We start from the raw sequence: 22,310 nt of genomic DNA, 5'->3' as shown, positions 1-22,310 counted from the left end.
TTTGACATCACATTATATGTTGATATTGACTACCATCCATCTTCAATTGGATGCTTTAATTAATTGTCAAAATTCTAGAACTTCTAGAGGCACTAATAAATATAAATAATAATAAGTGCCTGTTTGGGAAGTGCATTTTGCACGTTTTTTAGTGGTGCATTTTTGGATAATGGATCTGTGCACTATTCATAAGATTCATAAATACTTTTTTTAGCAAAATTTTTATTAAAATTAGATCTATAGCACTATTTACATATTTAAAAATTATTTTAGTACTGTTTTTTTAATTTTCAATAATAAACAGCATTTAAAGTTTAAACCGACCCTAAAAATATCTTGTGCGTTAGTAAAATTCGAGAAAGTTCCTTGTAACAGTAAAAAAAAAAAAAAAAATCTGAAAAAGTGCACATGCAAAAAATATCTCTTCAAAAAGTGCATCCACGCAATAAAGGAAAAAGAAAATATCTTTTTAAAAAAAAAAACTCTCTCACTATATATATATATTTGAGAGCTTTGCTTATTTCTACATCTTTCTGTGTCCGTGACTGTGATTTCTGTTCTCTCACACGACCTGTTACCGGAGCTTTTTTTCTTTTTTCTTTTTTTTTTTTCAAATGGCGGACAAGCTGGAGACTCCAACGCTAGACGCGGAGAGCGCCACGCTCCTCCACGCGATCTCGGAGCACGGAGGCTACGCGTTCGTGAGCATGGCGACGCTGGCTGCGGAGGCAGGAGACCCACGCGCGGCTGAGGCGGCGCTTGAGATGGCGTGGGAGCAGCTCCACTCTGGTCCCTGGCATTCTGTGCTGCCGGTGTGGCGTGACGCGTACTCAATGGCGTGCCTCCACGTGGCGAGGCTCCACTTCTCCAACGGTGAGCTCAGTGAGGCGCTTAGGGTTTTGGATATGGGCCTCATCATGGGCGGCTCGCTCCTCCGTAAGGACCTTGACTCCGCCGTCGAAAAGGTCTCCGCCGTAGCAAGGGACTCCACGGTCTCCGATCAAAGCTCTGATCGTCGATTAGTTCGCCATGAACTCGATCAAGAGGAGGTGAGGTTCGTCTTTTTTGTTTAATTTATTTCTAAGTTTAAATTAATTAAGTATTATATATATATATATATATTTTTTTTTTTTACTGTTTTTGAAAATTTATAGCAATTAGATCAAGAGGAGGTGAGGTTCGTCTTTTTTGTTTAATTTATTTCTAAGTTTAAATTAATTAAGTATTATATATATATATATATTTTTTTTTTTTTTACTGTTTTTGAAAATTTATAGCAATTTTATTATGCTTGGTTTGTATATTTAACTTTTTACTTTTTATTTTTTTATTTTACATTTTTATTTATAATATTTTCAGTAAAAATACTATAATATTGTTTAATTTCAGTTAAATAAGTTGTTATTAAATTGCACTTGTTATGATTGATGTAACATAAAAATGACGTCACTAATGGTCTATGTGATAGAGATGCTAAATATATGTAATATGTTAACGTGGTCGACTGAGAGTGGTTGACACTTTCTATGTAGTGGCCACTCTTATTTACATGGGACCCAACACTTTTGGCCGAACACTCACAGTTGACTGTAATTGTTGTAAAATTGAGTGCCGGAGTATTTACTAGTGCTTCAGTATGTTGCACTTATCACAAAAGTTGTGAAATTTGTTGTTGTTGTTCATGAATCATGATATTATGCTATGAAATCGATGAAATATTTAGTTTTTACTAATATAATATAAAAAGTTAACAACATTGAATGCTTAAAAAAAAAAAAAACAACATTGAAAATATTCACCAAAAAGGAGGGGAAAATTTTTTGAACTATGGTTAAGTGAATTAGTTATATTTGTGGGGGCAGAGCTCCCATGAGCTCACTAACAATTTCATATTATTTTCAGCAAAATGGTGTTGCTTATTGGAACTTCTCTCTTTTTCTGAACACTGTTCAATATGGGTGAGCTGAGATCTTTAAGGTTGGTCATCTAACCAAGAACAATCATTGGCCTAATTGTATCTAGTAGATATATGCATAGATGTTCAAGGAAAAAAACCACCCTATCTTTCTCTCCCGAATTTTGAGACTATCTAATTATAAAAGATGGGGGTGTCATAGCATTAGATAGGATTAGTTTGGTTATAATTTGTTTTACTATATCTCCCATGACTAAGTAAGCCTTTTTGCAAATTCATGACTTTTTTCTTGTTAGTTGTATAATCCAAGTCCAAGTTAAAGACTTTTTTTTTTCCTCTTTTTTGGTAAGTCTAAGTTGAAGAAATTGAAAGGAAATAATCTCTTCTTTTAAAATGGATTAAAAAATAAAAGATCATAATGTGTAATTTTAGGCCTTAATAATAGGTAAAGTCAGTATAAAGTAGTAATTTGACATTTCATCTTTAAGGCCTTAGATTTTGCTTCCCCCCTCCTCCCCCAGCAAGTTGTATATTATTTAAGGAAACTGTGATTCATTTGCTTTATTGCAAAAATATTCACAAGTTTTCTTTTCAACTATTTGATTGAAAATTTTGGGAACACTGACAAATAATTATTGCTGTTGATTGGTAAGCTTTGAACCTATGACATTCCCCAATGCACCTGGTTACACATTAGTTAAAGACCCAGGATTACCAGGAAGTACGTATTTTATATTATGTAAGATTAAATCCTGGTTGGTTTCTTGTACTTAATAATGAAAGAAGTGACTTTTGGCTAAGCTTTATTTTTTAATATTTTAGATTCTTTAAAAAGTATTATTTCACTTTTTTTTTTTTTTTAATATTAGTGAGATAATTTTGAGTTGGGTTTCCTTTTGAGAAGCCTTAAACTTAAGTGTAAAGGGTAATTGGCTGTTTCCAGAAAATGGCTTACAGGGTTAAAAAGATTTCATGGATCATTTATGAATATTGGAATTAATCTTGTAGTGAACTGAAAACATTTCCAACTTTTCCTGTTCTACTGAACACTTGAACATGTACAAAACCTTTTGTTGAGAATGGTTTAAGCTGAAACAGATGGAGCCTATATGAGGGTTTTTTTTTTTTTTTTTTTTTTGGGTGATGGGCAATGAAGAGGTGGATCAGCCTGAAATAAAGAATGGTTTAAGCTGAAACAGATGGAGCCTATATGAGGGTTTTTTTTTTTTTTTTTTTTTTGGGTGATGGGCAATGAAGAGGTGGATCAGCCTGAAATAAGGGATAAGATCTTAGTGTATGTTCTGTTTTCTTTTCCTTCCATTGTTTTGCTCTTTTGAGCAATCCTTCTTGTATTAGATGGTTGTATCTGGTTATGAGTTGGTTATTAGCATGCTGCATATCACAAGTGAAGAGAGATTCATCAGCTCTTTTAATATTGCAGGTGCTTCGGTCTTTACCCATTAAGTCTCTGTCTTGTAAAATTGTGGTAAAGAGGCCAGCTCTATCTTTGGAGGGGTTCCTTCGTGAATATTTTCTATCAGGTTCTCCAGTTATTATTAGTGACTGTATGGCTCATTGGCCAGCCAGGACAAAGTGGAATGACTTGGATTATCTAAAAAGGGTTGCTGGAGGCCGCACAGTTCCAGTTGAGGTAATTAGTTTTTACCATTGTTGTGATAAGTTTTGAATATAGTCTACTAAGTCAATATGAAGGCTCTATTTTGGTCCATTCCTTTTCCCATATATAGCAACAATAGCCAAATATATTGTCCACTACAAATGCCTTTGTCTGCTCCAGATTATTTTTAAGACTGCTTATGCATTATTCTTGAATGACTTGTATTCCTTTTATTTTTACTATCGCAAATAAAGTCATCCCAGTCCACTGTGACCATATCATTTGATTTTGATGAAGTTCGATGATTCAGGGGTTGTTTAATGCATAATACACCTATTAGGCAGGGTCAGTGTCTGAGCGTCAGATGATCAAATCATTGCCACAATTTACTTGCCACCCTACCATACTAACCACTTTCATTTAATAATTGAAAATTGGTAAAGTTTAAACTTTTTTGCAGGTTGGCAAAAACTATTTATGCTCACAGTGGAAGCAAGAGCTTATCACATTTTCACAGTTTCTTGCAAGGATTGAGGCCAACAACTGTTCTGACAACCCTACATATCTCGCCCAACATCCGTTGTTTGATCAGGTATTTAAGTCTTCTTTGTGGATGCTGTGTTGTGGTATCATGATACATGACAGTCAAACTACACTTTGCTGCCTTTCAAATGGTGATATCATACTTCAATGGCAGATAAGTGAGTTACGGAAGGACATTTGTGTTCCTGACTATTGTTTTACTGGGGGTGGGGAGCTGAGGCCTCTTAATGCCTGGTTTGGTCCAGCTGGGACAGTAACACCGTTGCACCATGATCCACATCATAATATACTTGCTCAGGTATTATAGACATATAATGCATTGATTAATTGTAAAATGAAGGTGTCTTATGGGGTTTGTTCATCTATATTTATCTTCAAGTGGCTGTTGCTTTTACCTCTTGTTATTTGTTTTTGTTTATGGAATTTAGCTTCAGTCTCCTATTGTTTACCATGGTCATTCTGCTAGGGTTTCAAGCTTCTCCTGTTCTCCTTAGAAGTGATATATTAGTTAAAGCTACTCACTTCTGGATATTTGCTATATAATTAAATTATGTAAAATTGGTTTACCGCTTTGAATGCATAACTCCATTCTATGAGATAACAGAAATTTCAGTCTCTATGGTTTGATTTTAAGTGAGCATTTCATACTTCTTTGTATGACTTTGTGATAGACTTAAAATATGTCAAAATGGGCAGTGCCCAGACATTCATGTATTTCAATGCCAGGCATTTATCATTCACTCTTGGGAAGGTGAAAAAACAAATTGTACACAGCTACACATGTCATTAAGTTGTGACGAATTATAGAGTCCTGGCAAGACAATTCAATTGGATCTTGACCTTTAGACTCGAGCATTTTTGTACTTTTATTTTGAGGCATTGCATTTTAATGAACTTAATCCCTTGCAAAGTTTTAATGCTGAAATTAGTAAGTGTTATATTCTGCTTTACTGATGAGCAAAAAATCTGCAATAAAAGTTATGTTGTATTCTAACTTCTAAGCAGTTCCATCTATTAAAAGGAAAAAGTGTATGACAGTTGTGGTGCATTAAAGTTGTCTTGGTGTTATTAGGGTCTCAAGTGCACATAAGCAAAAGCTCTTTTAAAGCAAAAGTGCCAACCGAGACTTGACCACGAGTGTAGTAAAGCTTGTTTTAGAGCCATGAAAGTACATGTAATTGCAAAGAAAAATACACTATTGCAGCTGTCCTACATGCAGTGATGCAATCAACTTAAATTTATGTAAGCCATAACTCTGAATAAAATATATTGATTCAGATAGCTAATAATGGTTGAACTAGCTAATTTCTCTATACAACCATTTTGATGCACTTTTATTGTATAAGCTTATCATGCAGGCTTCATTCTTTGGTTTGATTTAAACCTGCAATGTGTGTGTGTGCGCATTGGTCTATTGTCTTTTACATTATCCAAATATATATATATATATATATATTGAACTAGCTCTGCCTCTTTATTTTCAGGTCGTTGGCAAAAAGTATATAAGGCTTTATTCTGCTTCAGTGTCGGAGGAACTTTACCCTTACACTGAAACCATGCTTAAAAATTCAAGCCAGGTAGCTGCAATTTTTAACTCTGCATAAGCTTGCTTTCTCATTTTGATGAATATACACATTCTCTTTCTCACACACAAATGTGGGACTATGTGTACACTTGCAATGCTAGTGGCTAAGTCATTCTGTGCCAGAGTCTCTTTAAACTGCAATCAAGCAAATTCCTTGGAACCCTTTTGGGGCTCCTTAACACCCCACTGGATAATAATACCAGTTTCCTGTTTAGAACTTTGTTAATCCAGCACATATATCTGGCGGCCACATTTTCTTGTTTGGCCTGGACATTATCTCCTATCAAACCTCCAAAGCTGTTCTATGTTTGAATCCCATATTTGTTATCTTCCTTCTCTTTTCCTACCTTACATTTATAACTTGAATGCATACCGCACTTAATTTATAAATTGAGTTTCATATTGAATGTAACTTTTGGCCCAAAAAGACAAATTTACACTGAAGAAAACTTGTGGGCATTTCTTGCTCTTTTCTTCCATCCTGTTTTTGTGGTGTCAGTCTTCAGAGTGCAGCATATTCATGCTTTTACTTTCATGTCATATAGATCTGCATTGTATGAACTTAAAATCCCTCTCCAGTTTGATTGATGATAATTTTGAATGAAGGTTGATCTAGACAACATAGACGAGACGCAGTTTCCAAAGGTGCATGACTTAGAATTTCAGGACTGCATTTTAGAGGAAGGTGAGATGCTTTATATCCCGCCCAAATGGTGGCACTACGTGCGATCTTTAACACCAAGTTTGTCAGTTAGCTTTTGGTGGAGTGACATTCAAAATTGAAGCATGGCATGAAATGTTATTGTTTCCCGTATATTTTCTTGATATAGAACTGAGCATTTTGGATAATTGTAGCTGCTATGTTTTTTTAATAGACAGGGGTAGCTGTAACATTGATTGATATTATTACTTATAAAAAATAAAAAAACATTGATTGATATTATTACTAGAAATATATTTATGTATATAAAAATTTTGTTCGACTGTAGTATTCCAAATAATAGAATTGTTGACATTTTTTATTATATGTGAGACATGTAAAACTGAATTTTGATAATTTTTAGCATGGTTACTTAATAATTTTTTTTTTTTTTTTTTTGAGAAGCTAATAAAATTTCTTATTATATAGATTATTCATTATTCATCTCTCAGCTACATAGTTGAAATATATGTTTTTTTTACACTTGTGTTCCCTATCCATTTTTTTTTTACTACTTAGGACATAGTGTTATAAATGAATCAAGTTGCTTGTGAATGATTTTGACTTGATTTAAGGAATAAACTTGTTTATATTCGTTTATTTAGAAGACGAGTCAAAACTCTAGTTCATGTTTAGCTCGAACTATTAAATGAACTAAGTTTAACTATAATAAAATGTTTTGAACTACTTTGTTATAATATTAAATGTTATTTAATGAACTAAGTTTAAGGATAGTAAAATGTTTTGAACTACTTTGTTATAATATTAAATGTTATTATGTATACAATTATAAAAATATACTTATATAGACTTAAGATTGAATTTGTAAAATTGTAAATACGTTAATAAGATATCAGATGTCAAATTGTTATTTATAATTTAGTGATAATATAAAAGTCTATTTCTTAATAAAACTTCTACATAACTTTTAACTATACATGATTGATAAATCTATTTTTTTTAGCTTGTAAATGAAAACCATTTATCTAATTAATTCAAATGATATAATTTTAGTTATTTAATTACTAACATAGATTTGTGAATGGATAAAATTTGTTATTCATAATGTTTATTTTATACTTAAAAAGAATAAGTTAATCAAGTAGTTTATGAACATGTTTGAATTTGTGCAACAAAATAATTCAGTAATAAACTGAATGTAAATACATAATTTAACTTGTTAATGAACTTGAGCTCCAAATTGTGTTTAACTAGTTGTTTTGGTTTTAGTGACTTGGAAGTCGAGGCAAAACCCAAGAGGGGGTTATTAGGTGTCATAAACTTGGGAATATATGATTCATTTGGTCAAACTTAAGCAGAAAAGAATTGAGACAAGATATGGTTATTTGTGAGTTTGTTCTAACCAAAACTGGATAAATTAAGGTATCGTGTCAACATGAGAACTGTGAGAGAGAAAGATTTATGTATTGTGTCAACTTGAAAGTTGAAATATGTATCTAAGATTTGCACAAGATATCATTTATATGTATCTAAATTTTAAGGTCCTTGATAAGTCCTGGGAGTAAATCACTTGATTTTCTTTACTTTTAGTTAGAGGCTACTCTCTAAAACCATTTTCAAAATAAATTATAAATAGCTCATTCGCATATAAAAGCATAATTCTTAAATGACAAATAAATTTAGCAAAGAATACAATTCAATGGTATTAATATATTTAGAGAGGATATTTAACTATTAATCATTCTTTAAAAAATAAATATAATGGTTATTAATATAAACCACAATAAATTGCAAGGCTTGGACAAGTACATCTAGATTTGCGACAAAAGAAAAGAAAAAGAAAGCTTGGAGTAGTTAGTAGAAAAGCAAATTTTGCCAGGAGTTTGGAGTCCCATTGAACTTACACGTAATCCTCTCATTTCCCTTTAAACTCCTTCTCAGAGTTTGAAATTGATAATAAGGTTTATTTCTCCATAATAATATACTTTTTTTTTTTTTTTTTGTAAACAAGATTTCAATCCTCAATTTCTTATTTGACGATAAAAAACTTTACTAGTTGAGTTAATTAAAACCCACTATTTCTATAAGTATTGGATGGTGGTTGAGTGGGATTCCAAACTTGAAATCCCTTTTGTACATGAATGAGTAAGATTAGCGCGCCCAAAAAAAAAAAAAAAAAAAAAAAAAAAAAAAAAAAAAAAAGGTCTCAACAAAATAAACATACCCTTGATGTTTATGCACGAAACCATGATGTCAAACCTTACATTATAACAACAAATTAAGAGATATTGATAGAAAATCAAGAGATACAGGGTAATATTATTTTATTCCATAACTTTTAGATCAATTATTGCTAATAACCTTAGAAAAAGTCAATTATTACCCTATATAACGTTGTTATTATTATTATTATAGGTAAGAGCATTCACAGCAATGATGCTAAATAGTTATATTGCAATTTTTTAGCATCATTGATCACAAAAATCATGCTGCAGCAGTGGAGGCGTAAGTAAAAAATTTAGATGTTCAACTACAGTGCACATCTATCTATAGATAGATGTGCACTGTAGCGCAAAACTAAAAAAAAAAATATATATATATATATTTTTTTTTTTTATTTAACTTCTCTCCCTCTTTTTCATTAAAATATATACTCTCTCTCTCTCTCTCTCTCTCTCTCTCTCTCTCTCTCAAGAGTCTCAACCTCTCTCTTCCTTCTCTACCTCTTCGCTATCTTTTCTCTCTTCTTTTTGCATGATTGGTGATTGGGTCGGTGGGTTTCGTGGATGGCGTGATTGGCGATGGTGTGGGTTGGTGGGTTTCGTGGATGGCATGGGTTAGTGGGTCGGCGACAGCGATGGCGATGGCGATGGCAATGGCGATGGTGATGGCTGGTCTTCTCTCTCTCGATCTAGCTCAGATGGTGGGTTTGATGGTGGTCTAGGTTTGTATAGTTGTTGGTGGGTGGTTGTTCTTTGGTAGTGGAAAAGTGGATTGTGCCGTTTGTGGTGTTTTTTTTTTGTAGTAGTATGTATTTTTTTTTTTTTGAGTGGATATATTATTTTATTGTAGTGGATATATTATTTTATTGTGATATTTATATTATTTTATTGTGTTGAAAGCTAAAATAGATTTACTGCTGCAGCATGTGTGTAGGTAAAATAGATAAAGTAAGTTTTGGTGGTACTAAATAGCTAAAATTATAGATCCACTGCTATGGATGCTCTAAGAAACATGGTTTTTAAATCCGAACCAGACCGTACAATCCGACCGGGTTAACCGTGAACCGTTGATGAAAACAGTTTTTTATGTACAAGAACCGGGCATTTAAACAATATGAGAGAACCGCTTAAACCGAGGTCTAACCTGAAAAACCGTTCAAACTGTAAGCCGGTTCAACCGCATGTCTGAAGAAATTTGCTTTCTGATCTGAATTCTGGCATGGATCTCAAGTGAGAAAAATAAAAAGAGAAAATGATGAAGAAGATCCGAAAATGAAGCAAAATATATAAGAAGCACTGATGGTATGGTAAGATTTTTAAAAAAAAAAAAAAAGAAGAAGAAGAAGAAAGAAGAAGAAGAAGAAGGAGATGAGATGAGTTGTAGACATGAGGAGGAAGAAGAAGATGTGCTAGGAAACTATGTGAACTATGAAGGAAGTAAAGCATCAGTGTAATAATGTGAAGAGAAAAATTTGAAATGACGTGGGTGGGTGGGTGGATGGGTAGGTGGGAGCCAGAATGGTCAAATACCCATTGTACTAGTACACTAGTAGTGTTACTTTATTTACTAAAAATCCTGAGTTTTTACTTTCTTTTTTTTTTCCTTCTTTTTTATTTATTTTTAAATCTCATCATCTCTACTCTTATTTGGATTTTTAAAAAAAAATTATAGGTAATTCATTAACTTATATCATTTAGGTATAATAAGAATAAGTAATAATCTTTTATTTGAAAGTTTATTTCAATTTTTAAAGATATTTTTGTCAAATTTGCTAATATTTATAAATTTAATATCTTTATTTTTATTTTTATTTAATTATTGAATTAATTATGATATCATCACGGTTCAACCTCAGTCGAGCCTCAGTTGAACCTTAAAAATCTTGACCCTCTTCCTTTAACGGTTCTTTGAATGGTCTGGGTCTGAAAACCTTGCTAAGAAGTCTCATTCTATTGGAAATGTTTTATATAATCAAAAGTTTTTGATCTTCGCTGATAAAGTATTCATCTCACCCGGGAATGGTCCGTAAAAGGGAAATGGAATTCTTTTTTCTTTGCTTTTCCTTTTTACAAGTAGCCTTTAGAATAGCATCATCTCACAAATGTTTGTCTGCAATATAATATCATCCATATAATGCTTTCCAACACCAAATCATTTGTTTAAATTTTGAAGTTGGAAATTATTTGTTGGATGGAGCAGCAACTTGATTTTTCAAGTGAAAGTGAGTACTAACGACAGAAAATTTGAAACAATGCGGTACAATTATGAATTAAAAATCAACATGACAAACAGGAAATAGCATTATTGATTATTCTGAAAGATATTAACACCTGCCCTCTCAACCTAAAGGTCAATAAATCTTATATAAGTCGGCTTAATGTTTTCACTAAGGACTTAAAGTTTCATCACAACTAGTACTTTGCTTCAAAGAGCATACAACTCTTAGTCATTCTCCTACTCCTCAAGATCAATGGCAAATACTAAAGAGCACATAGTAATGTTCCCATTCATGGCACAAGGCCATATAATACCTTACCTTGCCTTAGCCCTCCAAATAGAACAAAGAAAGAACTACACAATAACCTTTGTTAACACCCCCTCAACATCAAGAACCTCAGGTCCTCTCTCCCTCCAAACTCCTCCATTCGCCTCCTTGAAATCCTTTCTCTAGCTCCGACCATGGCTTGCCTCCGGACACTGAGAACACCAACATCCTTCCCTATCATCTCTTCATCCACCTCATTGAAGCCTCCACTTCTCTCAAACCATCATTCAAGAAACTCATTGAAAACTTCATTGAACAAGGCAACCCTCCACTTTGCATTATTGCTGACATATTCTTTGGATGGACTGCAAGCATTGCTAAAGAGCTCAACGTTTTCCATGCAATCTTTACTGTTAGTAGTGCGTATGGATTGGCATGTTATTATTCTCTCTGGATGAACCTGCCTCACAGGAAGGAGAATTCAGATGAGTTTTCTTTGCCTGACTTTGCAGAAGCTTCAAATGTTCATATTACACAGCTACCAACAAATATATTGGAGGCTGATGGTACTGATGCTTGGTCGGTTTTTCAAAGCAAGAATCTTCCTGAGTGGGTGAACTCTGATGGGATTTTGGTCAACACTGTGGAGGAGTTTGATCAGGTGGGATTGTTGTATTTTAAACGTAAACTTGGAAGCCCTGCATGGCCGATTGGACCAATTCTATTATCCAGGGAAAACAGAGAAGGTGGTATGAGTCTAGAGCCTTGCATTGAGTGGCTTAATACTAAACCCTTGAAGTCAGTTCTATATGTATCTTTTGGGTCACAGAATACCATCTCTGCCTCACAAATGATGCAATTGGCTATGGGGTTGGAAGCTAGTGACAAGAATTTTATCTGGGTGATTAGGCCACCAATTGGATTTGAATTGAATACAGAATTCAAAGCAAAAGAATGGCTACCAAAAGGATTTGAAGAAAGGATCAAAGAATCAAGAAGAGGGTTACTAGTGTATAACTGGGCACCCCAGGTTGAAATTTTGTCCCATAAGGCTGTGTCTGCATTTTTAACACAGTGTGGATGGAATTCTGTGCTAGAAGCGCTTAATCATAGTGTGTTGCTGATTGGTTGGCCAATGGCCGCGGAGCAGTCCTTCAATGCTAAGTTGTTGGAGGAAGAGATGGGAGTTTGTGTGGAGGTAGCTAGGGGGAAAAGCTGTGAGGTTAGACATGAAGATATAGCTGCAAAAATTGAGTTGGTGATGAATGAGACACAACAGAAAGGGAAGGAAATGAGAAGGAAAGCTTTTGAGGCTAGGGAGATGATCAGGAATGCCATTAAAGATGAGGGAGGTTTCAAAGGGTCATCTGTCAAAGCAATGGATGAATTTTTTAGTGCTGCATTATCAATGAGGGAGAAGACTATGAGGGAACAGAATGTTGTTGTTTGATTGAAGGAAAAAGAATTTAGAAGAATAATCAAGTGAATAAAACTTGTCCTAATTTGCGTTTTCTATTTAGTAGATCAAATTGCATCTTTCTCTAAAAAGTCAATGCCATTTGCTTTGGCTTACTGCAATTTGAGTTTTAATTTTTATCTGGCTCTTGCACAAGTTCAAATATGTGGGTATGTTTCAAGGCTTTCAGCCTCTCACTCATTTGGCTGCCTAATAGTAAATGTTACTACATTTTATATTATCCAAATTCCACCCAAAGTTATTTCAATTAGGCCTAGAATTGAACGAATTTTTTTATGTTCTAGAATGTCTTCTAAGACTTACAAAATTCTTCCAACACTTTGGAGGTGATTTCAAATTAAATTCTACATTTTAAAAAAGTTCAATTAAATACTTAAATTTTTAAAATTTTTTTGTTCGGCTCCTTGGAGAATTAAATAAAAGTACTGAAAAATCAGATAAACTACATGAACGCCAATGATATTTTAGTGGAAAAAAAAAAAAAATAATACTAGAGTAACCTGATCCGATTCACAATATTAATAGTTTGGGTTGCTGTACTTAGAACTTTTTGTTGTAAGTTTATTTTATTTTGGTCTATTGAGGCTTAAATTTGATGAAATTATACCATTGTACCTGATTGTGTTAATTGCAATAATTTATTGAACGAAAAGCTTAAATAGTTAAATGAACACCCACTTTTTATATATATTAAACCTAACAAAGTAAACACAACCTAATGATCTATTTCAACTAAATATGTTCCGTGCAAGTTGAATTGGCCTTTAGAGCTATCATAAAGTTAGGTAGGTGGAAAAACACTCTGAACTCCACCCAAATCAACTCATACACATCTTTATCCATAACCAAGATGTCACAAAATTGGTCTAGAACCACATCAATAAACAAGTCTAAATAAAATCTTACCACAAGAATATATGACAAACTAAAGTGAATGCTTGTCAAAGTTTGATAGTTGTATATTTGTAAAATTTAACTCCTGAGTGATCATGTCAACCCATTTTATTTTCTTTAGATTATCTAGAAACCATTTTCACTGCTTATTTTTATGATTAGTTACATTATAATGACAAACACAAAGATATAAAGTGAAGTCTAAAACTTTGGCAAAGAGTTTTGTAACTTAGTAACATTGGTTGCTTTATTTTATTAGAAAAATTAGAGTTCAAATCCTCCTTTTTTTTATTTTGTAAATTGTAACTATCGAATTATTAAAAATAAAAATAAAAGTTCTAAGACATGCTTTAAGATATATATATATATATATAGAGGGAGAGAGAGAGAGGACATACATACCCTAGACTAGCAATAATTATCTTATATTTCAGTTACATATAGCAGAACTCTCACAATAGATGGACCTCACACATGCAATACCCTAGATTGGGCAAAGAGATGAAATCATTAACTTCATTATAGAGGACACCTAACCTACTAAATAAAATACTCAAAACAACTTGAGACTCGAGAGGCTAAAAGCACATGGAACAATGAAACAGTGATTGCCCACACACCCCATCCCGCACAATCACAAGTTCACAACCTAAAGTGACCAACAAGAAGAACTGAGCTTGAAAGCCCAAAAGAAGCTGAAAAGATACCATACGGCCCCAAAATAATGAATCAGCTCAAACAAGCCCAAATTATATAAAAGCTTTAATCGAAGAAGGCTCGATAACAAAGCTCACTCCAAGATCTTTCCTGGCCCAAAATCACATGAAAATTGATCACGGGCCATTAGTTGTCACTTTCAATATCAGTATACCATTTAAAAAGTGTTTTTTTTTTTCTCTTTTTTTTTTTTTTCCAAGAATTGTCACAAAAATTCTAGAGTCTTTAACCTTTGATATTGTAAAAAAATAAAAAATCTAATGGATACGTGAAAGAGAGCAGTGAGGATAGGAAAACAGAAAAAGATGTGCTATGCTACAATATTAAGGGAAATCATATTATTAAATTAGTTCGAAAACTATTAATTTGTTATAATTAGAAAAGGCATCAATCACATTTACGTAATGCCTCAAAAGAAATATATCAATCCAGTTAGATGAACCTAATAAGTATTGAATATCATTATCAATACATGTGCGTTAAAGACATACACAATATACAAATTCACAATTAATTACGTTCTACGTCTTTTAATATTAAAGATGTTCGTCTCTGTTCTATGTCTCGGTTTTTCAAAGCAAGAACCTTTCTGAGTGGGTGAACTCTGATGGGATTTTGTTTAACACTGTAGAGGAGATTGATCAGATGGGATTGTTGTGTTTTAAACGTAAATTTGGTCGCCCTGCATGGCCGATTGGGCCAATTCTTTTATCCAGGGAAAGCAGAGAAGGTGGTATGAAACAAGAGCCTTGCATTGAGTGGCTCAATACTAAACCTTTGAAGTCAGTTCTATATGTATCTTTTGGGTCACAGAATACTATCTCTGCCTCAAAAATGATGCAGTTGGCTATGGGGTTAGAAGCTAGTGACAAGAATTTTATCTGGGTGATTAGGCCACCAATTGGGTTTGATATAAATTCAGAATTCAAAGCAAAAGAATGGCTACCAAAATGATTTAAAGAAAGGGTAAAAGAATCAAGAAGAGGGTTACTAGTGTATAACTGGGCACCCCAAGTGGAAAATTTGTCTCACAAAGCCGTCTCTGCATTTTTAACACACTATGGATGGAATTCTGTGCTGGAAGCGCTTAATCATGGGGTGTTGCCGATTGGTTGGCCAATGGCGGTGGAGCAGTTCTTCAATGCTAAGTTGTTGGAGGAACAGATGGGAGTTTGTGTGGAGGTAGCTAGGGGGAAAAGTTGTGAGGTTAGACATGAAGATATAGCTGCAAAAATTGAGTTGGTGATGAATGAAACACAACAGAAAGGGAAGGAAATAAGAAGGAAAGCTTTTGAGGCTGGGGAGATGATCAGGAATGCTATGAAAGATGAGGGAGGTTTTAAAGGGTCATCTGTCAAAGCAATGGATGACTTTTTTAGTGCAGCAATGTCAATGAGGGAGAAGACTATGAGGGATCAGAATGTTGCTGCTTGATTGAAGAAAAAAGTATCTGGAAGAATAACCAAGTGAGTATAAGTCGTGCTAATTTGTGATTTCTATTTAGTAGATCAAATTTTAAATTGCATCTTTCTCTAAAAATACGGGTTTGATATTTTTAAAAAGAAAAAAGAAAAAAAAGAAGCCATTTGGCAAACTGCAATTTCAGGTTTAATATGTAATCCCAGCTCTTGCAGAAGTTCAATTTTGCGTGTATGTTACAAGGCTTTCAGCCTTTCACTCATCTGGCTTCCTATCAGTAAAAGTTACTACATTTTATGTATCCAAATTCCACCCAAAGTTATTTCATTTATGTTCCAGAATGTCTTCTAAGACTTACAAAATTCTTCCAACACTCTGGAGGTGATTTTAAATTAAATTCTACATTTAAAACTGTTCAATTAAATACTTAAAATTTTAAAATTGTTTTAGTGCGGCTCCTTAGAGAATTAAATAAAAGTAATGAAAAATCAAGTAAACTACGTGAAGGCCAATGATATTTTAGTGAACGAAAAAAAAATCCTACCATTATACTAGAGTAACCTAGAACTTGTTCTTGTAAGTTTCATTTGTTTTGGTATTTTCACTATTTTGAGGCTTAGATTTGAAAAATTAAACCATTAGGCTGATTGTCCGATTCTGTTAATTGAAATAATTTATTGAATGATAAACTTAAATAGGAGAATAAATTCCCCCCCCCCCCCCTCCCCCCTCTTTATATCAGACCTAACAAAAATAACCCAAACCTAACAATCTAATTCAACCTAATATATCTCTCTCAAAAAACAAAACAAAACAAACAAAAAAAATAAATAAATAAAATAAAATCAACCTAATATGATCCCTGCAAGTTGGACACAAGAAGAACTCGGCTTGAAACTTGAAAGCCCAAAAGAAGCTGAAAAGTTACCATATAGCAACCAAAATATTGGATCAACTCAAACAAGCCCATATTATATAAAAGCTTTAATCGAAGAAGACTTGATAACAAAGCTCACTCCAAGATATTTCCTGGCCCAAAAGCACAGGAAAAGTGATCATAACTCATGGCTTGCTGGTCTTAACGTCATTGAAAAAGCTATTGGCTAACAAATCAGTATACCATTTAAAAAGGTTTTTTTTTTTTTTTTTTTTTTTTTCAAGAATTGTCACAAAAATTTTAGTCTTACAACCTTTGATATCGTACAACAAATTTTTTAATCTAATGGATACCTCAAAGAGTGTAGTGAGGACAGGATAACAGAAAAAGATGTGTTATACACTTATACTACAATATCTTCAAGGGACATGACATTAACAAATTAGTTCTAAAACCATTAATTGGCTATAATTAGAAAAGGAATTAACCACATTTACACAATACTTCAAAAGAAAAAAGAAAACATTGATTGATATTATTACTAGAACTATAATTATGTATATAACCATTTTGTTAGACTGTAGTATTCCAAATAATAGAATTGTTGACATTTTTTATTATATCTGAAACATATAAAACTGACTTTTGATAGTTTTTAGCATGGTTACTTAATAAAATTTCTTATTATATAGATTATTCATTGTTCATCTCTTAGCTATATAGTTGAAATATATGTTCTTTTAACACTTGTGTTCTCTACCCTTTTTTTTAAAGTAGGACATAGGGCTATAGATAAATCAAGTTGCTTATGAATAGTTCAAACTTGATTTAGGAAAAAAAATTGTTTATATTTGTTTATTTAGAAGATGAGTCAAAACTCAGGTTTATGTTTAGCTTGACTATTAAATGAGCTAAATTTAAACATAATAAAATATTTTGAACTACTTTGTGAGCATGAAACTCGATTTATAATATTAAATGTTATTATGTATATATTTATAAAAATATACCTATATAGACTTAATATTGAATTTGTAAAATTGTAAATTTATTAATAAGATATCAAATTGTTATTTATAATTTAGTGATTTTATAAAAGTCAATTTCTTAATAAAATTTATACATAACTTTTAACTAGTTTTATTAGCTTGTAAATGAAAATCATTTATCTAATTAATTCAAATGATGTAATTTTAGTTATTTAATTATTAACATTGATTTGTGAATGGATAAATTTTTTTACTTGTAATCTTAATTTTATACTAGATACGAATAAGTAAATCAAGTAGTCATAAACATTGAACATGTTTGAATTTTTCAACAAGAAAATAAATTGAATCTAAATATATAATTTATGGTTTGTTTGGAATCTGCTTATTTTACTGAAACTAAAAACTTTTTGCTAAAAGTACTTTATCTAGTAAAAGTTAATTAAAATAGTATAGTAAGATCCATAAATAGTACCAAAAAGTACAATAAAGCCTATAAATAATTGTAAAAATAAACTAAATAATAAAATAAATTGACTTTTTAATTTTTTGCCGAACATACAACTTTTTAATGAACCTGAGCTCTGAATTGTGTTTAACTGGTTGTTTTGGTTTTAGTGACTTGGAAGACAAAAAGCAAAACCCAAGAGGGGGTTATTAGGTGTCATAACCTTGGAAATATGTAATTCATTTGGTCAAGCTTAGCAGAAAATAATTGAGGCAAGATTTGGTACTTTGTGAGACAAGATAAGGTTAAGGTATCCTGTCAACTTAACATAACTGTGTCAGTCCTTTCAAAAAAACAAAAAAACATAACTGTGTGAGAGAGAAAAGCCAGTCTCTTAGGAAGAAGATTCATGTATTGCGTCAACATGGAATACGTATCTAATAAGATTTGCACAGGATATCATTTATGTGTATCTAAATTTTAAGTTCCTTGCTAAATCTTGGGAGTAAATCACTTGATTTTCTTTACTTTTAGTTAAGGGCGGCTCTCTAAAACCATTTTCAAAATAAATTATAAATAGGTCATTCGCATATAAAAGCATAATTCTTAAATGACAAATAAATTTAGCAAAGAATACAATTTAATGGTATTAATATATTTAGAGAGGATATTTAAATACTAATCATTCTTAAAAAATAAATATAATAGTTATTAATAAAAACCACAAAAAATTGCAAGGCTTGTATTAGTACATCGAGATTTGTGACCAAAAAAAAGAAAAAGAAAAAAGAAACCTACCTTCAACTATTTTTTGATAATTACCTTTTAACTAAAAGTTTCAAATAGATCATAACTCTATAGAGATTGGTTAGTAGAAATCCCATTAGAGTTCCACGTAGTCCTCCCATTTCCCTTTAAACTCCTTCTCAGAGTTTGGATTTGATATCAGGCTTATTGTTCCACAATAATGGAAACAAATTATTGAAGATTCCAAGGTAAACAATCATAATCTACTCGGCCTAAACATTTACTCAATGATAATTGTTTTTTAGCATCAAGTTAAGACGTCAATTGACATTTTGTGTAGATAGAATTCAAATCGTAAATTTCTTATTCGAAAATAAGAGATTTTACTAATTAAACATAAATGGAAGTTTGGAACTGACTACCTCCAATTGGTGGTTGAGTGGATTTTCAAACTTTAAATTCCTTTTTAAGGCATGCATGAGTAATATTATCGGACACACCAAACAAAAAAAGCCTCAAAAAAAAAAATACATGATAATTACTCATTAAGAAAACAAAAACACATGTGATAATTGCTCATTAAAAAATAAACACACAGTCACACACAGCTAATGCTCATCCATGAAACCATGATGTCGAACTTTAATTAAGAGATATTGACTGCAAATGAAGAGATACGGGTGATATTATTTTACTCCATAACTTTTCGATCAATTATTGCATATAACCTTAGACAAAACCAATTATTTTCGTATATAATGTTGTTGTTTTTATTTTTATTAAAGTAAGAAATCCCTTTCTATTGGAGTATCATGTTTCTAAATATAAAAGTCATTAATTTACTAATGTTCCTATTATACCCCTATTAATTTACTAAGTCAATTTTTTTATAAATTTTTTTAAGGGTAGTTTTGGAAATTTATACATTTTTAAAAGGTAGACAAAATAATAAATTATGTTCCCTTAAAAAGTTTGACTTTTCAAACAGGACAAAAAAAAAAAAAAAAATGGGACGGAGGGAGTAATAAAAGTTGGGCTTCGAAGCTGTGGTTGCACCAAGTGGCTACACTAAATTGTAAATTTTTTTTTAGAATTTTAAAAATATAAATATATATTTTTTACTTATCTTCTTCTCCTATAATTTCTAAATTGATAAAAATATTAACTTGATTACAATCTAAACTCTTCGTCTAATCCTTTTATTATTATATTTTATATATTGATAAAATTTTTTAATTTAATTACAATTCAAACTCTACATCTAATCCTTTTTTTTTAATATTTAAATTATATTACTACGTGTATGAAAAAAAAAATAATTAAAAAAAAAAAAAAACAACAACAACAACATAGTACACATAAAAAACAAAAAAATAGCGACAATCTTCATCTATACCTCTTTTTTTTTTAATTTAAATTATATTACTTTATGTAAAAAAAAAAAAAAAAACATAATACCCGTTAAAAAAAAAAAAAAAAAAGCAATGTATTTAACAACAAAATCTTCCTCTTCACATGTGACTTTTTTTTAAGATAATTATTGTTCATACCAATCCAAAAATGTTTTTGGATAAAGTTTAAAAAAAATTGTAAATAAGGTAATAAGTATTTGATTTTAAAGTAAACACCTTCTCTTTCTTCTCCAAAAAAAAGTATCTATATATAATAAACCATTGTTATTCTATTAAAAAAAAAAAAAACATTTGCCTTTTTTTTTTTCTTTTTCTTTTTTTTCTTTTTTTTTTTGGTTATAAAAGAAAAGTTTCTTGTTTTCTTTTTTTCTTTCTATTCATATGACCTTTTTTTTAATCCACCTTTTATGGGATTTATGAGATAGCAACAAACAAATTGATTAGAAATCTTAATTCCAATAGGATTTAAATTCTATATCGAATGAAACTCTACCTATATATTAATACACACACACACACACACACACACACACACATATATATATCCTTTTTGAAGTGAAGTTTATTCCAATATGTGAATGCCTAAATCTCATGATAGGTATGCTTTCTTTCTTTGTTATTATTTTTTCATTTTGTTTAAGCTATTTTTCTTTAACTTCAAAAAAAAATAATAATAAAAACTTCTCACATACATTTTAACCAAATTCATAATATTAAACTTTTGTACTCATTTATTCTCTTCTACAATAATTGGTTAAGGTTTTAGTTACATACTCACACTTTCATCTCTCAAAGTGATAGAGAAAACAAACAGGTTTATTTTTTGTTCTTTTTCTAAATTTATATCTTAATTTATAATTTGTGTTAATTTCTTAATTTTAAATTATGAATAAGTTTGATTATATTTGTAAGGACCTGATTTGATTCCTTAGTCCAAAAGATGGATAGACTTAGGACCAAAAAGCCCAAAACAATAATTTGTAGAGAATAGGTTGAAAAACTGGGCTTTAGTGAATTAGTCAACAAATAACGTAAATCTTGATAATAGTAGAAAGATGATGGACAAGTTTAAGCTTAAGAAAATCGTCCTTGGCAAAGTCCAAGGAGATTGGTTCTTTTATATTGATTCTCAAGTTGGATTACAAGTCTTGTTCTAGATTGCTACAATGTCTTTCTCTCTCTTTTCCCATCCGCTTTTCCTTAGGGGTTTCTTATATTATATATCTCCCTTTCAACAATCTTGACCCTCCATTTGTTAATCAAGCAGGCCACTCCTTGAGTGCTTGTCCCATCAAACACCCCTTCTGACCCTCTGTGAGTTGGGATAGCCAAGGCAACACTGTTCAAGGGTCTTCTCCACATAAATGTGACTAGAAATTTAGCTGCAGAGCATTCAATATGGTAGCAGCAACTTTTCTTTAGATATTTCCTAGTTCCCATTCTTTTAGTACGTTCATAATGCACATCCCTATCAGTGGAATTTCCTGGAATGACACTTTGAGTGATAGGATATACATTTGATCTATGCTTCATTTATCCGAGGAGACACTCCTCCTCGGACCACCTTTCCCAACCTTTCTAGTTGCATGTTACTTATGGGACTCTGAGCTTAACACCCTCACTACTGTTTATTCGTCATCGGACCAATCAACGCCCTCGGCCAAGGCCCAAGGCCCAATATATAATTTTGGGCTCTTATCTCTACAATAGCCCTTCAAAAATCTGGTTTTTCCCTTTCATCCAAGGAGAAAAAGTGGGGTTTTGATTTTTAAAAGTTAAGACCATTCATTTCTTTGGTTTACACATATGGGAGTACCGTTTTGTGCACCCCATAAACGTGACTGACGCTTCGGAGCCTGCGTTGTGTCATTAACTGCTCTAAGCGGCGCTTTGTTCCCCACATCCAATGGTGAGACGCAGATCTTATGGTTGACATTTTTCCTTGAATTTTGAGCGGGATAACTCCCACTCAATTCCATCTCCTATATAAGGCACTCGGGGAAATCATTTTTCCTCATTTCACAAGTCTTCAAGCTCTCCAGAGATCCCAAACACTTAGACCCTCAAGGCTTTCTAAGTTCCCAAATTTTCTGAGTCCTTTTCTTAAAAAAATCTTTGAATCTTTTAAAGGTTCAAGGATCAATATATGTGCTTATTCTTGTAAGTTTCTATCTCCTTAAGCTTTTTTCTTCTTGGCCAATCTCCTCGGCCTTCTATTCTTCGTGTTCATTCTTTAAAAACTTCATCCCTTTCCTTTTAGCTTAACCAAATGGGTAGGTTCAAGCACCTCATAGACTCTC

The 22,310-nt window shown here is 32.0% G+C and overlaps 1 protein-coding gene and 2 pseudogenes across 2 annotated transcripts; all 3 read left to right on the top strand.

Moving 5' to 3' along the window:
• The first annotated feature begins 475 nt into the window (after positions 1–475).
• Positions 476–7,906, top strand: LOC112002893 (lysine-specific demethylase JMJ30). 2 transcript variants are annotated; one of them, XM_065763016.1, is made up of 7 exons: positions 476–1,049; positions 3,357–3,566; positions 3,994–4,125; positions 4,231–4,374; positions 5,561–5,653; positions 6,268–6,346; positions 7,592–7,906. In XM_065763016.1, exons 1-7 carry the CDS (start codon positions 615–617, stop codon positions 7,630–7,632), a joined length of 1,134 nt encoding a protein of 377 aa, XP_065619088.1. In that variant the 5' UTR covers positions 476–614; the 3' UTR covers positions 7,633–7,906. The 2 variants fall into 2 exon arrangements, with proteins under 2 accessions (XP_065619088.1, XP_023890817.1); XM_024035049.2 differs by lacking the exon at positions 7,592–7,906 and having other exon boundaries at positions 478–1,049; positions 6,268–6,649.
• A 3,050-nt stretch (positions 7,907–10,956) lies between these two features.
• On the top strand, positions 10,957–12,687 carry LOC112002881 (UDP-glycosyltransferase 92A1-like; annotated as a pseudogene).
• LOC112002882 (UDP-glycosyltransferase 92A1-like) lies at positions 12,583–15,552 on the top strand (annotated as a pseudogene).
• Positions 15,553–22,310: the final 6,758 nt, after the last annotated feature.

This window comes from Quercus suber, unplaced genomic scaffold, assembly GCF_002906115.3.
Source record: "Quercus suber isolate HL8 unplaced genomic scaffold, Cork oak 2.0 scaffold_486, whole genome shotgun sequence".
NCBI lineage: Eukaryota > Viridiplantae > Streptophyta > Magnoliopsida > Fagales > Fagaceae > Quercus > Quercus suber.
Note: the sequence above shows the minus strand (reverse complement) of the source record. Positions and strands in the feature narration are given on the sequence as shown.

Bases quoted from the DNA above. Each gene is read 5' to 3' on its own strand.
- LOC112002893 (XM_024035049.2), top strand. From the start codon at position 615: ATGGCGGACAAGCTGGAGACTCCAACGCTAGACGCGGAGAGCGCCACG. The intron at 1,050-3,356 runs GTGAGGTTCGTC...TTAATATTGCAG, and splicing joins ATGAACTCGATCAAGAGGAG to GTGCTTCGGTCTTTACCCAT. The intron at 4,375-5,560 runs GTATTATAGACA...CTTTATTTTCAG, and splicing joins ATCATAATATACTTGCTCAG to GTCGTTGGCAAAAAGTATAT.